Genomic DNA, 16,425 nt, shown 5'->3' on the forward strand with positions numbered 1-16,425 from the left:
CTTAACCATCCTGGACCACCAAGCCCCAGTACGCTCTATTAGAAATAAAGCTAAACCAGCCCCCTGGCTCTCTAAAAATACTAGGGAAAAAATCCTTCTCAGAAACAAATCCTGAGCAAAATGGCATACTACTAAGAATCCTACAGATCACCAAACCTTTAGGTAACATAGAAATAGTACAAAAAAAAAGCCATCCTGCTAGACAAAAGGAACTTTTAACTCCAATTACACCAATCCTCCCACAAAGAACCACAAACATTTTGGACTAGCATTAACAAACGTCTTTACCCAGGCCAATCTATCTCACCCAACCCACAAGGATCTAACCCAGAAAATCCCACACAAACAGCTAATGCCTTCAATTCTTTCTTCACAGATGCTATACAAACTCTTGCTAGCCATCTATCTCCTGACACCTCTAATCTGCCTACTTCTACTACAAACCCACTCCCAGCATTTTATTTACAACCTGTGTCTACTTCCTTTATCTGCTCCCTTCTCCAAAAATTGAAACCTACCACCCCGTCAGCTGACAAACTCCCAGCAGAATTCCTGCAAAAATGAGCTAAAGCCAGTGCCTATCCCATTTCCATTCTGATAAATAGATCCATAAGTGAAGGAACTATCCCATCTATCTGGAAAATTTCTCATATCATCCCACTGCATAAAGGGGGGAACTCGAATGACTTCTCTAACTTTCGCCCCATAGCTTTACTATCCCCTCTAGCAAAAATAATGGAAAAATGCATCCATAAGCAACTACTTAACCACCTACAGTACCACCACAGCCCTGCTATCCGTCACAAACTGTATTAATGAAAACCGTAACTAAAATATTCTTTCCTCTGAAGTCTTCATTTATTTATCAAAGGCTTTTGACATGGTCAACCACCAACTCCTTCTACACATACTTAATTCCCTTTCACTTGATCCTCTATCTATGAATGGGTTCACATCCTACCTAGAAAACCGACAGCAGGCTGTACTCTGGCAAAATAAACCATCTAATCAACTTCCTATCGCCCTCGGTGTCCCACAGGGCTCCATATTAGGCCCACTCCTATTTTCCATTTATATTAATGATCTTCAAACAGCTATTCCATACTCCACCTGCATTCAATATGCAGATGACTCTACTATAATCTGTTCTGCCACTTCTCAATCTGAACTTCAGTCTCTTACCCAAAAAAGTTTTCAATACTCTCGAACAATGGTTCTCACACCACTGCCTCTTCTTAAACCCCCAAAAAAAATAAACTGTTACTCTTTACTCCCACCTGAAAGTCCACCCCCTTATATTTCACTTTCACATCCAACAACGGTACTCTTATTTCTCCTGACCCAACCACTAAACTCTTAGGAATAACAATCAACAACAACCTCAACTTTGATGCTCACATAAACACCACAATAAAATTAGTTAACAAAAAACTAGGATCCCTTTACAGAATCAAACCCTTTCCTACACCAGTAGCCAAGACCGCTATAGCCAGAACTCACTTAATCTCCACTCTACTCTATGCTTCTCCTATATACACCAATCTCTCCAAAAACAACATCACCAAACTAGCAACATCCTATAATAATATTGCTAGATTTGCTACAGGCTCTCCTTTCAGAACCCATCACTGTTTGAATCTAAAACAACTAGACTGGCTAGAATGTCTTAACCAGCTCCAATTTCACCAACTTGCAATGACCCACAAGACTCTGTATCAACCCAGCAACACTCCAATACTGTCTAGCCTCATTACCCCTTACAATAATCTCAAGACTCTACGCTCCTCAAATAAACTGCTGATCAATACGACCAAATCTAACAACTCAGCAGGTGACTCCTTGTTCTCTAACTCTGTTGGTAAACTATGGAATCAACTACCCTCTGAACTCACCACTTAGACTTCTCTCTCACTTTTCAAAAGGAATCTAAAACTATTTCTCAACAAACACTGGCTATGCATGCTCCTGTACTAACCCTGACTAACTTTTTCTTTTTACTGATTTTCACCCCACATCCTTCTCAATCTTCCCTTAATGTTTCAGTTTACTATGTTATTGCATCTAAAACTTATGTATATATGTATAATGCACCCTCTCTTATACATTACCCTCAACGGAATTAATGCTTATGTTATTAATCACTATGAGTATTATAATTTGTACTAAAAAAAAAAAAATTATTACTTATATACTTGTAAGAATTGCTGTTTTTTAATATATTGATCTGTCATAACTTCTATATTAATTAATTTTTGTATGTTTCTTGGAGCTTTTCTCCCCGGGCCTCTACTGAAAATGGACATGTATCCAGCTAGACTAGCCCAGTCAACAAATGTAAAATAAAAATAAAAATAAATACTTTTCAGCATTTTACTAACAATATTAAATATCTTATTTGGTTTCAGATTAAATGCATATATGATATGTGTATTTGTGTCATATGAAAAGATAATTTTTACTGTTGACTAGCCTAATTTTAATTTTGTCAGTTGGTTTGTACTGCAGTCACATTATTAATTTTGAAATTCACGGATCTGTGACTGAATATTCCAATAAGATTGACTTCCAAGTTTATCATTTTTGGGGAAATTTTAATTATTTTACATTTGCTAATTGGGTAGGTCAACACTTCAGTGAAACAAAAAATCCCAAGGTTAGATTTTTTTTTCTGAATGCAAAAATCCTGAAAGTCATATTTTTAAATTAGTCAGCCTACAACTTTGGTTACTGAATATGAATTATACAGGCATTATAAATTGCTAGACTGTTCTGACCTTGTGGCCACTTCGTGTATGTTATGTTTCTTACTTTGACTAGGAAGTTGGTATAATGGTTAAGGTGTTTACCTTACAAATACAAAGTGCAAGGTTTGAGTCTCACATAAGGTAATTGATTAAGCTTAAAATGGTCCACAAGGGTAGTTAGTCTAGTACTAACCTGTTCATTTTTTTTTTTCAAATTAAATGAATTTATTAGAGGTGGTATTATCTCTAGATCACCCAAGTTTATAGAACATGTTAGTGCCCACTGGTATTATTGACTAATAACCCAAGTTCTAACTTTTTGCCTTTTATGAAGTATGTTTGATATTTCTAAATTCATGAAACATGATTTTCAGGTCTCATTTTCCCATTAAATTATTTTTGCAATTGCACTTTGGGTTGCTAGAATACCATGATTTCCAATGCACCCATGTTGTAAAACCTACACGGGAAATCTGGTGTGTTTAATCAAAACCAATTCTACACTTCATTTTTGCAAACTACCCACTTTTTAGCTAGTTTCTTAGCTGAATCATTTTTGGAGGACATCTTTAAAGGGAAATATGTTATGTTATATATTATAGTTACGTAGGATGGAAATATCATGCTTTCATGTGTCCTTTTTTATCACTTTAGGTCTCATTCAGTGTGTCTGTAGAAGTTGCCACTTGCTTAAAAAAGGTCCATCATATTGTGATAAAACCTGTGGGATTCCAGGACACTTTGGAAATCTCTGTTGAGGCTGCCTGTGGATGTAGCTGCCAAAGAGAAGTTGAGCAAAACAGTTCCAGGTGTAACAAGGGAAATGGCTCTTATGAATGTGGAATTTGTGTCTGTAATTCAGGCTACACAGGTCTTCAGTGTGAATGTGATGAAGACAAAGTAACTGCTAGCGGCTGCAAAAGGACTCCAGACATGGAATCATGTAGTGGACGTGGGAACTGCTATTGTGGTGTTTGTGTCTGCCACCCCTCCAGCTTTGGGACAATATATGGTCCATATTGTGAATGTGACAACTTCTCCTGCCAAAGGTTTAGAGGACTACTCTGTGCAGGTACCGTATATTGTGAGCAGGTACAGTATATCTGTGGAGGTTCAACATATTATGTGCAGGTATGGTATATTTGTGTAGGTGCTGTATATTTTTGAGACTCTTAGACTGTGAATTGCTGTTTATAATTCATAATTTATTTTCAGAAATTTAGCCATCAATACATTGACATTTTCTGTTTGATTCTCGGTTAAGGTACCTTCTCTGCAGAGTTTGCATGTCTATACTGTCTACATGTGGGTTTTCTCTGGATGCTCCAGTTTCCTTCCAGCTCCCAAAGGCATGTGCTAGGTTGACTGACAATTTTCTTAATTGTCTGTAAGTGTGGGTATAATATGTCAGTGGGTGAGTGTGTTTGTGGTGTTGCAATATCCTATCTAGAGTGAGCTTCAAAATTGTGTTCCTACCAGCTGCCAGAGTAGGCCCTGGCATCCCTGTAGCCCTATAAAGGATGATATGGGTTGTCTAAAAAATGGTGGAATGATGAAAAGACTTTAGCCAGTCTTCTTTTAAATAAAGTAAGCATTTTAAATCAATATCCAAACTCTGCTATGAATAATATCCTAAATACAAGAAGAATAGTGTTATATTGAGATAAAAAGAAAAAATCCATGTTAATATGTGTCATCTCCTGCCAAAAATGTCCAGCTGCTCCTGTTTTCTTGCTGAAATGTAATACTTTACCTGTAAACACCTGCACAGCTGATGGCTCTGTTTACTACTTCACTCCTACAGCAGAGGCTGTGAGGGCTGCCTTGTCCAATGTTACATGTTTACTACTTCACTCCTACAGCAGAGGCTGTGAGGACTGCCTTGTCCAATGTTACATGTTTACTACTTCACTCCTACAACAGAGGCTGTGAGGGCTGCCTTGTCCAATGTTACATGTTTACTGCTTCACTCGTACAGCAGAAGTTGTGGGGGCTGCCTTGTCCAATGTAACATGTTAACTGGTTCACTCCTACAGCACAGGCTGTGAGGGCTGCCTTGTCCAGTGTTACATGTTTACTACTTCACTCCTACAACAGAGGCTGTGAGATCTGCCTTGTCCAATGTTACATGTTTACTGCTTCACTCCTATAGCAGACGTTGTGGGGGCTGCCTTGTCCAATGTAACATGTTTACTGGTTCACTCCTACAGCACAGGCTGTGAGATCTGCCTTGTCCAATGTTACATGTTTACTGCTTCACTCCTATAGCAGACGTTGTGGGGGCTGCCTTGTCCAATGTAACATGTTTACTGGTTCACTCCTACAGCACAGGCTGTGAGGGCTGCCTTGTCCAATGTTACATGTTTACTGCTTCCCTCCTACAGCAGACATTGTGGGGGCTGGCTTGTCCAGTGTTACATGTTTACTGGTTCACTCCCACAGCACAGGCTGTGAGGGCTGCCTTGTCCAATGTTACATGTTTACTGCTTCACTCCTACAGCAGACGTTGTGGGGGCTGCCTTGTCCAATGTAACATGTTTACTGGTTCACTCCTACAGCACAGGCTGTGAGGGCTGCCGTGTCCAATGTTACATGTTTACTGCTTCCCTCCTACAGCAGACATTGTGGGGGCTGGCTTGTCCAGTGTTACATGTTTACTGGTTCACTCCTACAGCACAGGCTGTGAGGGCTGCCTTGTCCAATGTTACATGTTTACTGCTTCACTCCTACAGCAGACGTTGTGGGGGCTGCCTTGTCCAGTGTTACATGTTTACTGGTTCACTCCTACAGCACAGGCTGTGAGGGCTGCCTTGTCCAGTGTTACATGTTTACTGCTTCACTCCTACAGCACAGGCTGTGAGGGCTGCCTTGTCTCATTCAATGTTACTGAACTTAAAAGGCAGACCACACACAGCACGTATGTTACAGCATAACTTCATCTTCATACTGAATTTGTGTTTTGGGTGAGTAATTGTTAATCAGTTTAAATATGAGAAAATTATTTTAACTGACCGTGTCAGGCACAAAGCTGCTTTACATGTAAAGTTGAAAAGCTTTTCTCACATTTACATTTCCTTTGACTATGAGCCCCAGAAAATTGTCATCCAGCCTTTTGTTAATCAGAAGTGTAACACCTCATAACTGACTGTTCGCAGGTATGAATAAGTTAAAATATGTTATGTCTTTCAGACGGATCAAGGCGCTTGCCATAGTGTCACCAGTATACTATCATTGATTTTTTAATAAAAATGATTGTTAAAACAAAATTATAGGAGGGGCAAAAGTAGGGTATCAGGGTGAAAATGTGAGGCAGCAAATATTGTCTTAATGATGAAGAAGAGAAAACTATGTTGGAAAAGGAGGGGGGATGAAGGAACACATGAACATTAGCTTTTAGACAATCAAAGTGGAGTAGAAGAGAACCGTCAGAGGGTTGCTGCATGCATGACTTCAAATATAGAGCAAAATATAAATATGAAATAATCAAGGCAAGGCTAAACAGCTGATATGGGGGGGGATTGCTGACAATGGCGTACTGTATTCTATTTTACACCAGGTGTGAGAATCCAAGCCTCTAGGCTGAGAATGGAATTGAATAGCTGAGGAGATTGGCTATAATACTTTTTGATAAAGAAAAGAAACATAATAGACACAGTAGTGAGCAAGACTAAAGAGGTAAATGTTGGGGACATAAGGGCCCAATTAGCCAACAGTGACTAACATCAGTGCACTGACAACAGTATGGGAAAATACACCATGAAAATCATAACAAGGATACATGACTACATAAGGGCTGAATAAAAAAAAGTGAGGACAGAAAGCAGGGATACATTGCAAAGGACTGTGTGAGACATCAGGAATAATGGAAGTAAATGATCCTTGAGATTTAATTAAGGTTTTCTATTGAAAGGAACAGTAAGTGAGCTATGCAGAAAAGTGGAAGGACAAAAGAAAGAAGAAAGTAATTCAACTAAAGGAAGATGTTAAGTCAGTACTACAGAAAATAGCCTACAAAAGTGAAGACGTGAAAGGGGAACTAATTTAGTAGAGAATATAAGTAGGTTTGAAGAAGGTGGCCATGAAGATCAAGAGGACAAGTACACTTTAAGCAGAAATAGCTAATTTAGGCCATGGATTCCTGAAAGTTTTACTGAGAAAATACTGCTGCATTTTGAAAGACTTTTTATTAATTATTTAACATTTATTTACCAGGAAAGTTCAACTTGGAACAAAGCTAATTTTCAGTGGAGGCTTGGGTAGAAATGCTCTAGATGCATGTCTTTGTAACATAGGTTTTTGCATATATTGTACTCAGAACCATACTTCAAATAAGTTATTGCATTAAAAAACATATAAGACTTACAATAAAGTATAAAACATCATTTTTATTTTATTTGTGGAACATTTGTTTATTTATTTATTTATTTATTTATTTTACATTTGTTGACCGGGCTAGTCTAACTGGATATATGTCCATTTTCAGTAGCGGCCCAGGGAGAAAAGCTCCATGACACACATGATAATAAAATTGCAGTACAATATAAAATAACTTCAGATGTGTAAACAAGTAAAAAATTGGATAATACAGAAATAATACAGAGAGGACAGAAGTCAATACAATATGAAATGCATTCAACACATTGTAAAATTCAAAATAGCAAGTAGGTACATTACTTAATACAGAAATAAAAGGGGAGGTATACAGGCTAATTTCATATACAAGTAGGTACAATAAAAGAGGCAGATTGAAAAAAAATGAGTTTAGTAATAAAAAAAATAAATAATATATATATATATATATATATATATATATATATATATTTTTTTTTTTTTTTTTTAACAAGTAAGTATTCAGAGGGATGGAAATAATGAAACAGAAAGTGAGAAAGGTAAGGTATAGGATCTGCTGACAGTATTTGTGTAGAGTGGAGGATTAGTCAGGTTTAGTACAGGGGCATAACCTGTGTGTTTTGAGGAAAAGTTTCAGTCCGTTTTTGAAGAGTGATATAGAGGACACTGAGGAAAGTTTGCTTGCACACAGATTATAGGGTTGTAGCAATAAGAAATAGCATTGATTTTGTATTGCATATTAATTACAAACAATTATTTTTCTTTTGCAATAACTGTCTGTATGTCCACATAATCTGTGTAAGTCTTATGGGACTGACCATGGTGTGGGATTGACCATGGTGTCTAGTAAACATAAAAATGTAAAGTATTAAGTGTTAACTGCGATTGCTACAGTCATGTTCCAGGTATTCTTCTCCATCCATCCATCCACCCATCCGCAACCCCATTTTCCCCTTTTCACACATGGGGTCAGGGTGTCACTTCAACAGTGACAGTCATGTACAGCCATTGTTCACACCACAGGGTGGCTAGCTCTGCCATGGCTGTTCTTTCATACCATACACTCACACGTTCACTCACACCTATGGCTAACTTAGAGTGGCTAATCCACCTACTGCATGCATGTCTTTGGGATGTGGGAAGAAACTGCAGCATGCTGTGGAAACCCACATGAACATAGAGAGAACATACACACTCTGCACAGAAGGCACCTCAGCAGAGAATTGAACCAGAGAACCTCTTCCAAAGTATTCTTATACCTAACTCTTAATCAGCAATATCTGCTGTTGGTACCTTTCCAGTTTTGTGGATATCCGTGGTGGTACAGCGGTAGCATTGTTGCCTCACAGCAAGAGGTTCTCCCATTCGATTCTCGGCTGAAGTGTGGGGAGTGCCTACTGTGTGGAGTCTGCATGTCCTCCCCATGGTTGGATGGGCGTTCAAAAGACATGCCTTCGTTGAAGGTTGGACGTTGAGCTGGCACCTCGGCTTTCATGAAAATCTACTGCCAATCATTAGCGGACCGGAGTCCCGCTGTGGCAACCCCTAACCAGGAAAAGCCAAATGACAAACAACAACCTTTCCAGTTTTGTTTGGTAAAATACTATACCAGATTGTGGGTTTGGAGATTTTTGGAAATTATACATGTATTTTAATAAAATTTTCCAAACATACTCAAAACGACTGAATTTGGCATATTCCATGCTACTTACCAGTAGTAAATCTATGTGAATGATGTGTCAGAATCAGAATTATTTGTTTGCATATGACTCACTCAATGTTGATTATATAAATGCAGATATGAATTTATAGTTCATTTTCATAACTGCTGGAGCAAGAAAGCATTTATATCTTTGGGTGTGTTCATGTGTTTACTGTCTTTAACTACCATCTTCTGCTCATATGGAATTATTCTTAAAGAACTGCACCTTAGTCCATTACTGCCTTATTAAATAAAATATGAAAATATAGTCCAGTGTATTGTATAAACAACAGTCAGCACATGCAATGTACGTCTCATAATGATTGTTTCATTGTACACACTTTTATGTCAGCTTTCAGATGCCAACTTGCTCCCTAATGGTGAGACTATCATTCTTACAATGTGACTAATCATATTGCATCTTCATATGCATTTTGCCCACCTCTTTAATGTGTCATTTTTTTTTCTTTCCCCAGTCCCTGAATGGATCTACACTTAAATCCTTTCTACCATGTCCATTCCTGTATTACTACAGCTAGCAAAACACAATTGGCATAATTTTTCATATATTTCCACAATAAGTCATCGATAATCCATTCAATATGCAATGTTATGCTGATTGTTTCAGAGTGCATTTTTTACTAATTCATGTCAACTTGCACATAACACCTTGCTCACTAATGCAGAGACAGCACTTCTTGAGATGTATTATTAATATGCAAATACTGATAACGTTTATAACATCATAAATAAACCAAACATATAGGGCTGTTATTCATAGGTAAATACTAGGAATTCAGAATGCAGTCTATTATACACTTGGCTTATAACCAGATAGTGACAAAGGGTGACAATCAAGCTCTGTACCTTGCATCTAGGAGGTAAACACCTTAACCATTATGTCATCCCCAGCCCCTAATGGTTAACTTCTGTAGTACATAGCATACTACTGTGCTGAAAATGGCCAAGTGCAGGTATGTTGTAATTCGTAACACTCTATTATACAGCAGAGAAACAGTGCATATGCATGAATAAGTATATAGGGGAGGGTTGGTATAATGGTTATGGTGTTTACCTCACAAACACAAGATACAGGGTTTAATCCTCACTTTTAGGAAGTTAGCTAGGCTTCAAATAGCCCAGAAGGGCAGCTAACCTAGTATCTACCTATGAAGCAAGTGGGATGGTGCCATAATGCTGAAGGTGTTTACCTTGTAGATGCAAGGTACAGGGTTTGACTCTCACATGGGGTAATTGATTAGGCTTAAAATGTCCCACAAGGGCAATTAGTATAGTATGACCCTATATGCAAATGATGGTAAAATGAGATGTGGCATGAATGCATATACTGTGATGAGTGTATAATGATATGCAAATACATGCCCAGGAAGAAGGTTGCAGCTCATTTTCACAGAGAGCAATAGACACACAGCAAGTTGCATATCATTCTAAGAGCAACACATATTTAGGAATTTGAGGGTTTGCAACAAACACAAATGGTAGGAACAACACCATCTTGAGCCACTGTGTAACAGCATTTATTATCTATGTGTTACCAGCTATCATCTAGCAGCACAACTCAACAGCAGACAGTCTGAATAAAAATGGTACTAGCAGTTTATCACCTACTACCAGCTAGCAGGTCACATTTGAGTGAACAGAGATATAATACAGGTGATAGCTGATATATATTGCCTACTATTAGGATCAGAGGAATGCATGGACACTAACATATGTGTAGCCGCTACTATATTAGCTACAGAGACCTTCCTAAGACAGATGCTACAAATGGAGCATTTCATAGGCATCGTCTCAATACAATTGAGAGCAGCAAACCAGGGTTGAAGGGTTGGCAAAATGGGTAAGGTGCTTACCTTGCAAATGCAAGGTACAGGGATTGATTCTTACTAGGCTTAAAATGTCCCACAATGGACAGCTACCCCATGAACCTATGCTGCTGTTTTTTTTTCCTGGCTGGGTAGGTTTGGCATAATGGTTAACGTATTTGGCTCGCTCATAGGCACAAAGTACAGAATTTGGTTCTGACTTTGGGTTATTGGCTAGGCTTAAAATGGCCATTCAGAGCAATTAGCCTAGTATTCACCTATGAGCTTATTTTTTGATATGCTGCTTCAGATAAAGAGACCACTATATGTGTCTTTTATGACATTGCCTTCCTCCCAAAGTACTGATTGCTATAGATTGCACAGATGTGGCAATAAAGGCCCCGTCTGATTCCACAAACTGCATTATATCAATAGGCAGAGCTACCATTCTATCAAGTGCCAGGTGGAGTGCAATATGACATCACTGCACCTGAATGTGACTGCAGCATACCCTGGAAGTGCCATAACTCACACATCTGCATACAAGTCATCTTTATCACTTCTTCTTGCTTAGTGATATTCCACAGGGCCACCTAGATAGTAAGTGCAAGAACTATGCTACGTTAACCTTTATAGAGCAAATATCTAAACCCCCATAAGTTCCCACTGTGTTTCACATGATGCCAGACACTCACTAGAGCCATCAATGATGACACCCATATGGGACCCACACAGCACAGGTAAACTGAAATACAACACCACAGATTCAGAAACCAAAGATATCATAGAACACATGTTCAGCTTGCTGAAGACTCATTTCTGCTATGTGGATATATCTGCAGGACCCTGCAGTGTATTCCTGCAACCATCTTCAGGATATTTCTGCATGCTGTATGCTACTGGGAACCTTCAGAACCCCTACTGTAGCCCATGTCACAGCTGACATAGCAAACTCAGGCATCAGTGACAAAGAGGTTGGGCAAGCATCAGCTACAGGGCACACCTCCAGACAGCAAAAAGCATAAGACATGGCAGGGCAATATCTAGTCTGAAATCTTCAACATCTAGTCTGGCTTTATGTGCCCATAATGGGCACACAGTGACACTGTGCTGTCAGGCATACTGAACATAATTCATGCAGTGTTAGTTAAAGGCTATCATGGGCAATTCATAGCTGAGTCACACTGTACCTCAGACATCTCCTCATACAACAGACAAGAGGGTGAATGGAATGGGTCATACTCAACATTTTTTTCACAGGTAATAAGGGATACAATGACACATGACTGATTTCACAGCCTTGGTGGATGGCCATGCCAGAAGAGGTGGATAAGGGGATCTTGTGGCAAGGGGTACGCTGAGTCATAGATAATGTCCTCCAGTGAAAAAGAGAGGGTGGCAGTATGGAAATGCAAGTGGAAATGGGGCTCTTGGGGCAAGGGTCAATGTTTGTCATGCACAATGTCCTCAAAACAAGGGGTTGGTGGCACTACAGGACAATAACTGTGTGACTGTGATCTGGGACCTTTAGGTTAGTTTGATATATCAGGAATGTGGACCCCCTTCTCACAAGGATGTTGCACTACTGTAGCAACTGGACCTGTAAGGAGCTGAATGGTGAGATTTCCTACCCAACGATGCTGGCAGGCAAATCTATCTAGAATATGGGATGGAGAAGTGCAGCACTTCTATAACTGCAAGACCAGAGTGTGTACCCTGTGATGGTCTCCCAACATCTCCATCACATGTACATGCCTCCAGCTGACCATGGAAAACACTACTGGGAAGTCATAGTAGCATTTGCTTTCCTCTTAATGGAGGTGAATGTGGCAACAATGTGTGCCATCATGCTCTCTTAAGACCTGATATGGCATTTTACCTGGGTCCATGGCCCTCATTAAAGCATTGCCAGAGCTAGGTGACATCCTCAAGGAAGCCATGCACCACACTGATCATCTCCATGTCAGCATGGGTAGCAGCAGACTGTTCCTCGTTGATAGCCCTGCACACTTGATCTGAGCCCTAACATTGCCCCAGAACCATAACAAGATCATCTGACACCTTGTATAGTTCCCCAAACTGGTACCCCTACTTCACTCAAAGTTGAGGAAAAAAAAGGTCTTCCAAACTTTCCAAACAGCTGACCAAAAAAAAAACAAACTTGCTACAGTTATCACAGTACACCTGTACACTGAGCACTGTTCCCATGATAGCTAATGCAATATAAGCATGCATTTATAAAGCACAATATCATCACTGTTTCATAAGTCAATACTGGTATCACACTCATGCACCAGTGGCAGTAGCCCCCTCTGATAACTTGGAGCAGTCACCCTCTTCATCCCTATGTCATTATGGCTCTGCATTGCCCACATTTCAGGGACTAGCTGTAGTATGCGACAGCACTGGGAATGCCTAGCAGACTGCCATTTAGTGCAGAGTAGAACGTGCTGTGTGCTCTTTTGCCCCTGCAACCGCATAGGGTCAGTCTTGAATCTCTCAGTAATGAGGAGCTGTCTCAAATGGGATGACGATTCACGCTTTACAGCCTGTAGCTCTGATAAGGTTGATGCTGTACCTTCAACCTGAGCAGGGGGTGGAAGAAACCAGACACGAGGAAATGGGACTTGATTTGTGTCACAACATCATAGTCAGATTTGCATAGTTACTAACATCAGTCTGTCTTCCTGATCCAGCATCTAGATGTGCCACCACAGCAGTGGTCTGGTCTGTAAATGTATCTACAAGACAGAAAGAAATCGATCTGAATATTCATGCTACATGTGAGACCTTCTACTGTGCAAGCCAACACTGGTACAGAATGTGCAAATATAAAGCAGACATATGCCTCTGCTGCCATTCCTGTGAGCCTGCATGTCTGACGTACCTAAAGGAAACATGCATTGGTATGTGTGGCCTGCCTACACCTTGCATGAGCCCTACCTCTGTATATGCACTCAGTATGGTTACTAGTATGGCGTATCTCCTCTGAGACATACGAGGTTTGGCTACCCCAGGAACCTGTAATCACTCCTGCAGATATGATACTTGTATATAAGAATTGCTAGGACTGTAGAATACTGAAATGAGCTGGAAACAACTAGAAGAAACTAGGATGAGACTGGAATGAATATCTTTATCTGTTAAATACCCAGAATTGTGCTAAACAGGTTCCAGTCTCACCTTTATGTGCCAAGTCTTCTTGTACATTTCAGAATAAAGTCTGCATACACTGTAGTTCAGTTAAAATGCTTTATTAAGTACAGTGGAGGTAGATGTCAACAACATCTGAATTAAATCATAATGTCCATAGCTTCTGCACTAATTATACTGTCCATCAACAATATCTTTATACTGTGTCCAATAACAGCGCTGATAAACTGAAATACTGTGTAGCTTCTGCACTTTTGTTCTGATAATTATGTCCTAGCTTTGGCACTATCTTCCTGAGTAATATCATTAATATTCTAGAATGCTAGATATTTGAGCTGATTTCTTCACTCATGCTCAAGTGTCTGTACTGCAATGACTTTCTGCATATCAGTCTGGACAAACTAACTTAACTGACTGTGTCTGAAGTATCTCTAGTGATACCAAAACCCTGTAAATGTCTACACACCTCCTTAACCTTAGTATGCACCCCCCCCCCACACACACACACACACACACACACACACACACACACACACACACACACACACACACACACAAAACAGATGGCAACCAGAGGTTTTGGGTAGCTGCAGCGGAATGTCATTCTCAGCTTGGCTGAAGTTGTCCAACCTCTGCCATCTGCAAACCCTTGAGGACATGATGGCACCTATGGAAACAGAAACTATGGTATTGACAGAGGGGGTACTCCATTAATAACCAAGATCAGTAAAAGGACAGACAGGACATGAGCATGTATATATCTGGGGTACTATCACATAGAGACACACAGGGATTTAAATTGGAGTGACAGATTCCTAGACAACATAGGAAAAATCCATGTAGGGGGGTCATAGGGGGCAGTAGACCAATAAGCTACAGTGCTGGCTTTACACACAGAGAGGCCAACTACAAATGTCCAAACAGCATATACATACAAGACATATCTTTGGGACATATAGGATGGTGTAGTGATAAGCAATACTGATAACAGGCTGGATTTTCATGGCTAAAGTCTAAATATAAAGCTGCATTTTATATTTTGTCTGGATTATGTGAAAGTATGAATTGCAGGTAGCCATAGTATTGATTACTCTGTGTACTGTTATTTTTTCCAAGACATGGACAACAAATGTGAGGAATCCAACTTACCACAGTATTGCAGAATGCTGTGCACCTCCCTCCCCAGGGCTGTGACTTCTTTAACTCTGCTACTCTTCCTCCATCTGTATTGGTATTGCAACTGCTCCTTTTTTTCCTTTGGTGCATGGTTTGACATTTCAAATGAGGACACATCACTTAAGCTGCAAGTAAGTAAAACTTTATGAGGTATCTATTTGAACGAGGCTAGGTTGGGCATATGTCCGTCAATTGCTGTTTCAGTGCAGTGCACAACTGAGATGGTGTAATTAGGTTGCACTATATGCCACTGTCATATTGTGCTACAGGGCATCTGTATAGTGCCTACATGAGCGTCATGCTACATGGCAATAGAAGACTGCAATGTTCATGATACAGAGTTCATATTTTCATTGTTAATCACAGGCCACCATCTTGTTTTACTTAGGGGTGGGTTTGGCATAGCAGTTAAGGTCCTTCACCTGACACAATGTACAGGGTTTGATTCTGACCTTGGGTTACTAGCTAGACTACCTGGCATTTACCTGTGAAGCTATGCTATTTGTGGCAATGGCTGCCAGTGCTAATACCTACACAGAATGCCTGCATGGTGGTGCACTAAGGAGAACACGGTCATAGTCTTTACCGTAGACATCATGTGTTAGTCCATTTCATAGGTAGGGGCCAACTATGGGGTCAATGTCTAAAATATTGATATGTTCCTACTGTGTTTCACATGATGCCAGATTCCCACCCCAGGTTTCCTCTGGTAAGATGACCTGGGGTACCACCACCCTGAAGATCTCCAGCTGTAAGACATAGAGTCTAAGCAGGGATGCCCCAAAGGGTATAACAAGCATTTTGTACCAATGGTGGTTTTTAAATAAAAATTTTAAGTTCTTTGTTTCAATTATTCATAGCAATGTAGCTAATAAAGGCTGGAAGGCCAGACAGATTACTACTAAATATCTTAGAAGATCTGGCTAAGGTTGTATTGAACCAGATAATTTGATCTACAGTAGATCCTTGAAAAGAAGACACAGTCCCAAAATTCAGGAAAAGTACGACAAAGATACTTCTGCTGAAGGTGGGGGGAGGCAGAAACATCCCATGTGACTACCTGCCAGTGGGCCAAACTTTTCTGGCTTTAAAGGACATAAGACCTGAGAAGAAAATTGAATCACCTTCTTGCAGGAAAACTGTCTTCAGAACAGTCATTCAAAGAGGATTTCAGTGAAGAAATCCATCAGGCCATACCGATGGAAATTTATGAATGCGTGACAAAGGGGGCAAACAGAGATCATCAATAAATAAATAGACCCCACCTGAACTTCATTAAGACTTTAGATTCTAATATACATTTGAGGCTGTTGAAAAAATTAAAAGTAAGCTTTCACAGGGATCAGTTCTACAGCCTGTATTATTAAATGCACACATCGGATGACAGAGTGGAATGGAAAATTACTTTCTAGTTATTTATTTAGTTAGCTAATTGTCCTGTTTGTATGCGTGTATTGTAGATCAGAGAGCAAGT

The 16,425-nt window shown here is 39.7% G+C and overlaps 1 protein-coding gene across 1 annotated transcript in view; it reads left to right on the forward strand.

The window, feature by feature from the left end:
* ITGB6 (integrin subunit beta 6) overlaps positions 1–16,425 on the forward strand; it is a 920,643-nt gene that overhangs the window by 629,683 nt on the left and 274,535 nt on the right. The window contains exon 11 of the mRNA XM_044074743.1: positions 3,399–3,816. Within this exon, the coding sequence (XP_043930678.1) occupies positions 3,399–3,816 (418 nt within the window). The remainder of the gene's footprint in view (positions 1–3,398; positions 3,817–16,425) is intronic.

The sequence above is a fragment of the Protopterus annectens genome, chromosome 6.part0, assembly GCF_019279795.1.
Source record: "Protopterus annectens isolate FY-2018-M chromosome 6.part0, PAN1.0, whole genome shotgun sequence".
NCBI lineage: Eukaryota > Metazoa > Chordata > Ceratodontiformes > Protopteridae > Protopterus > Protopterus annectens.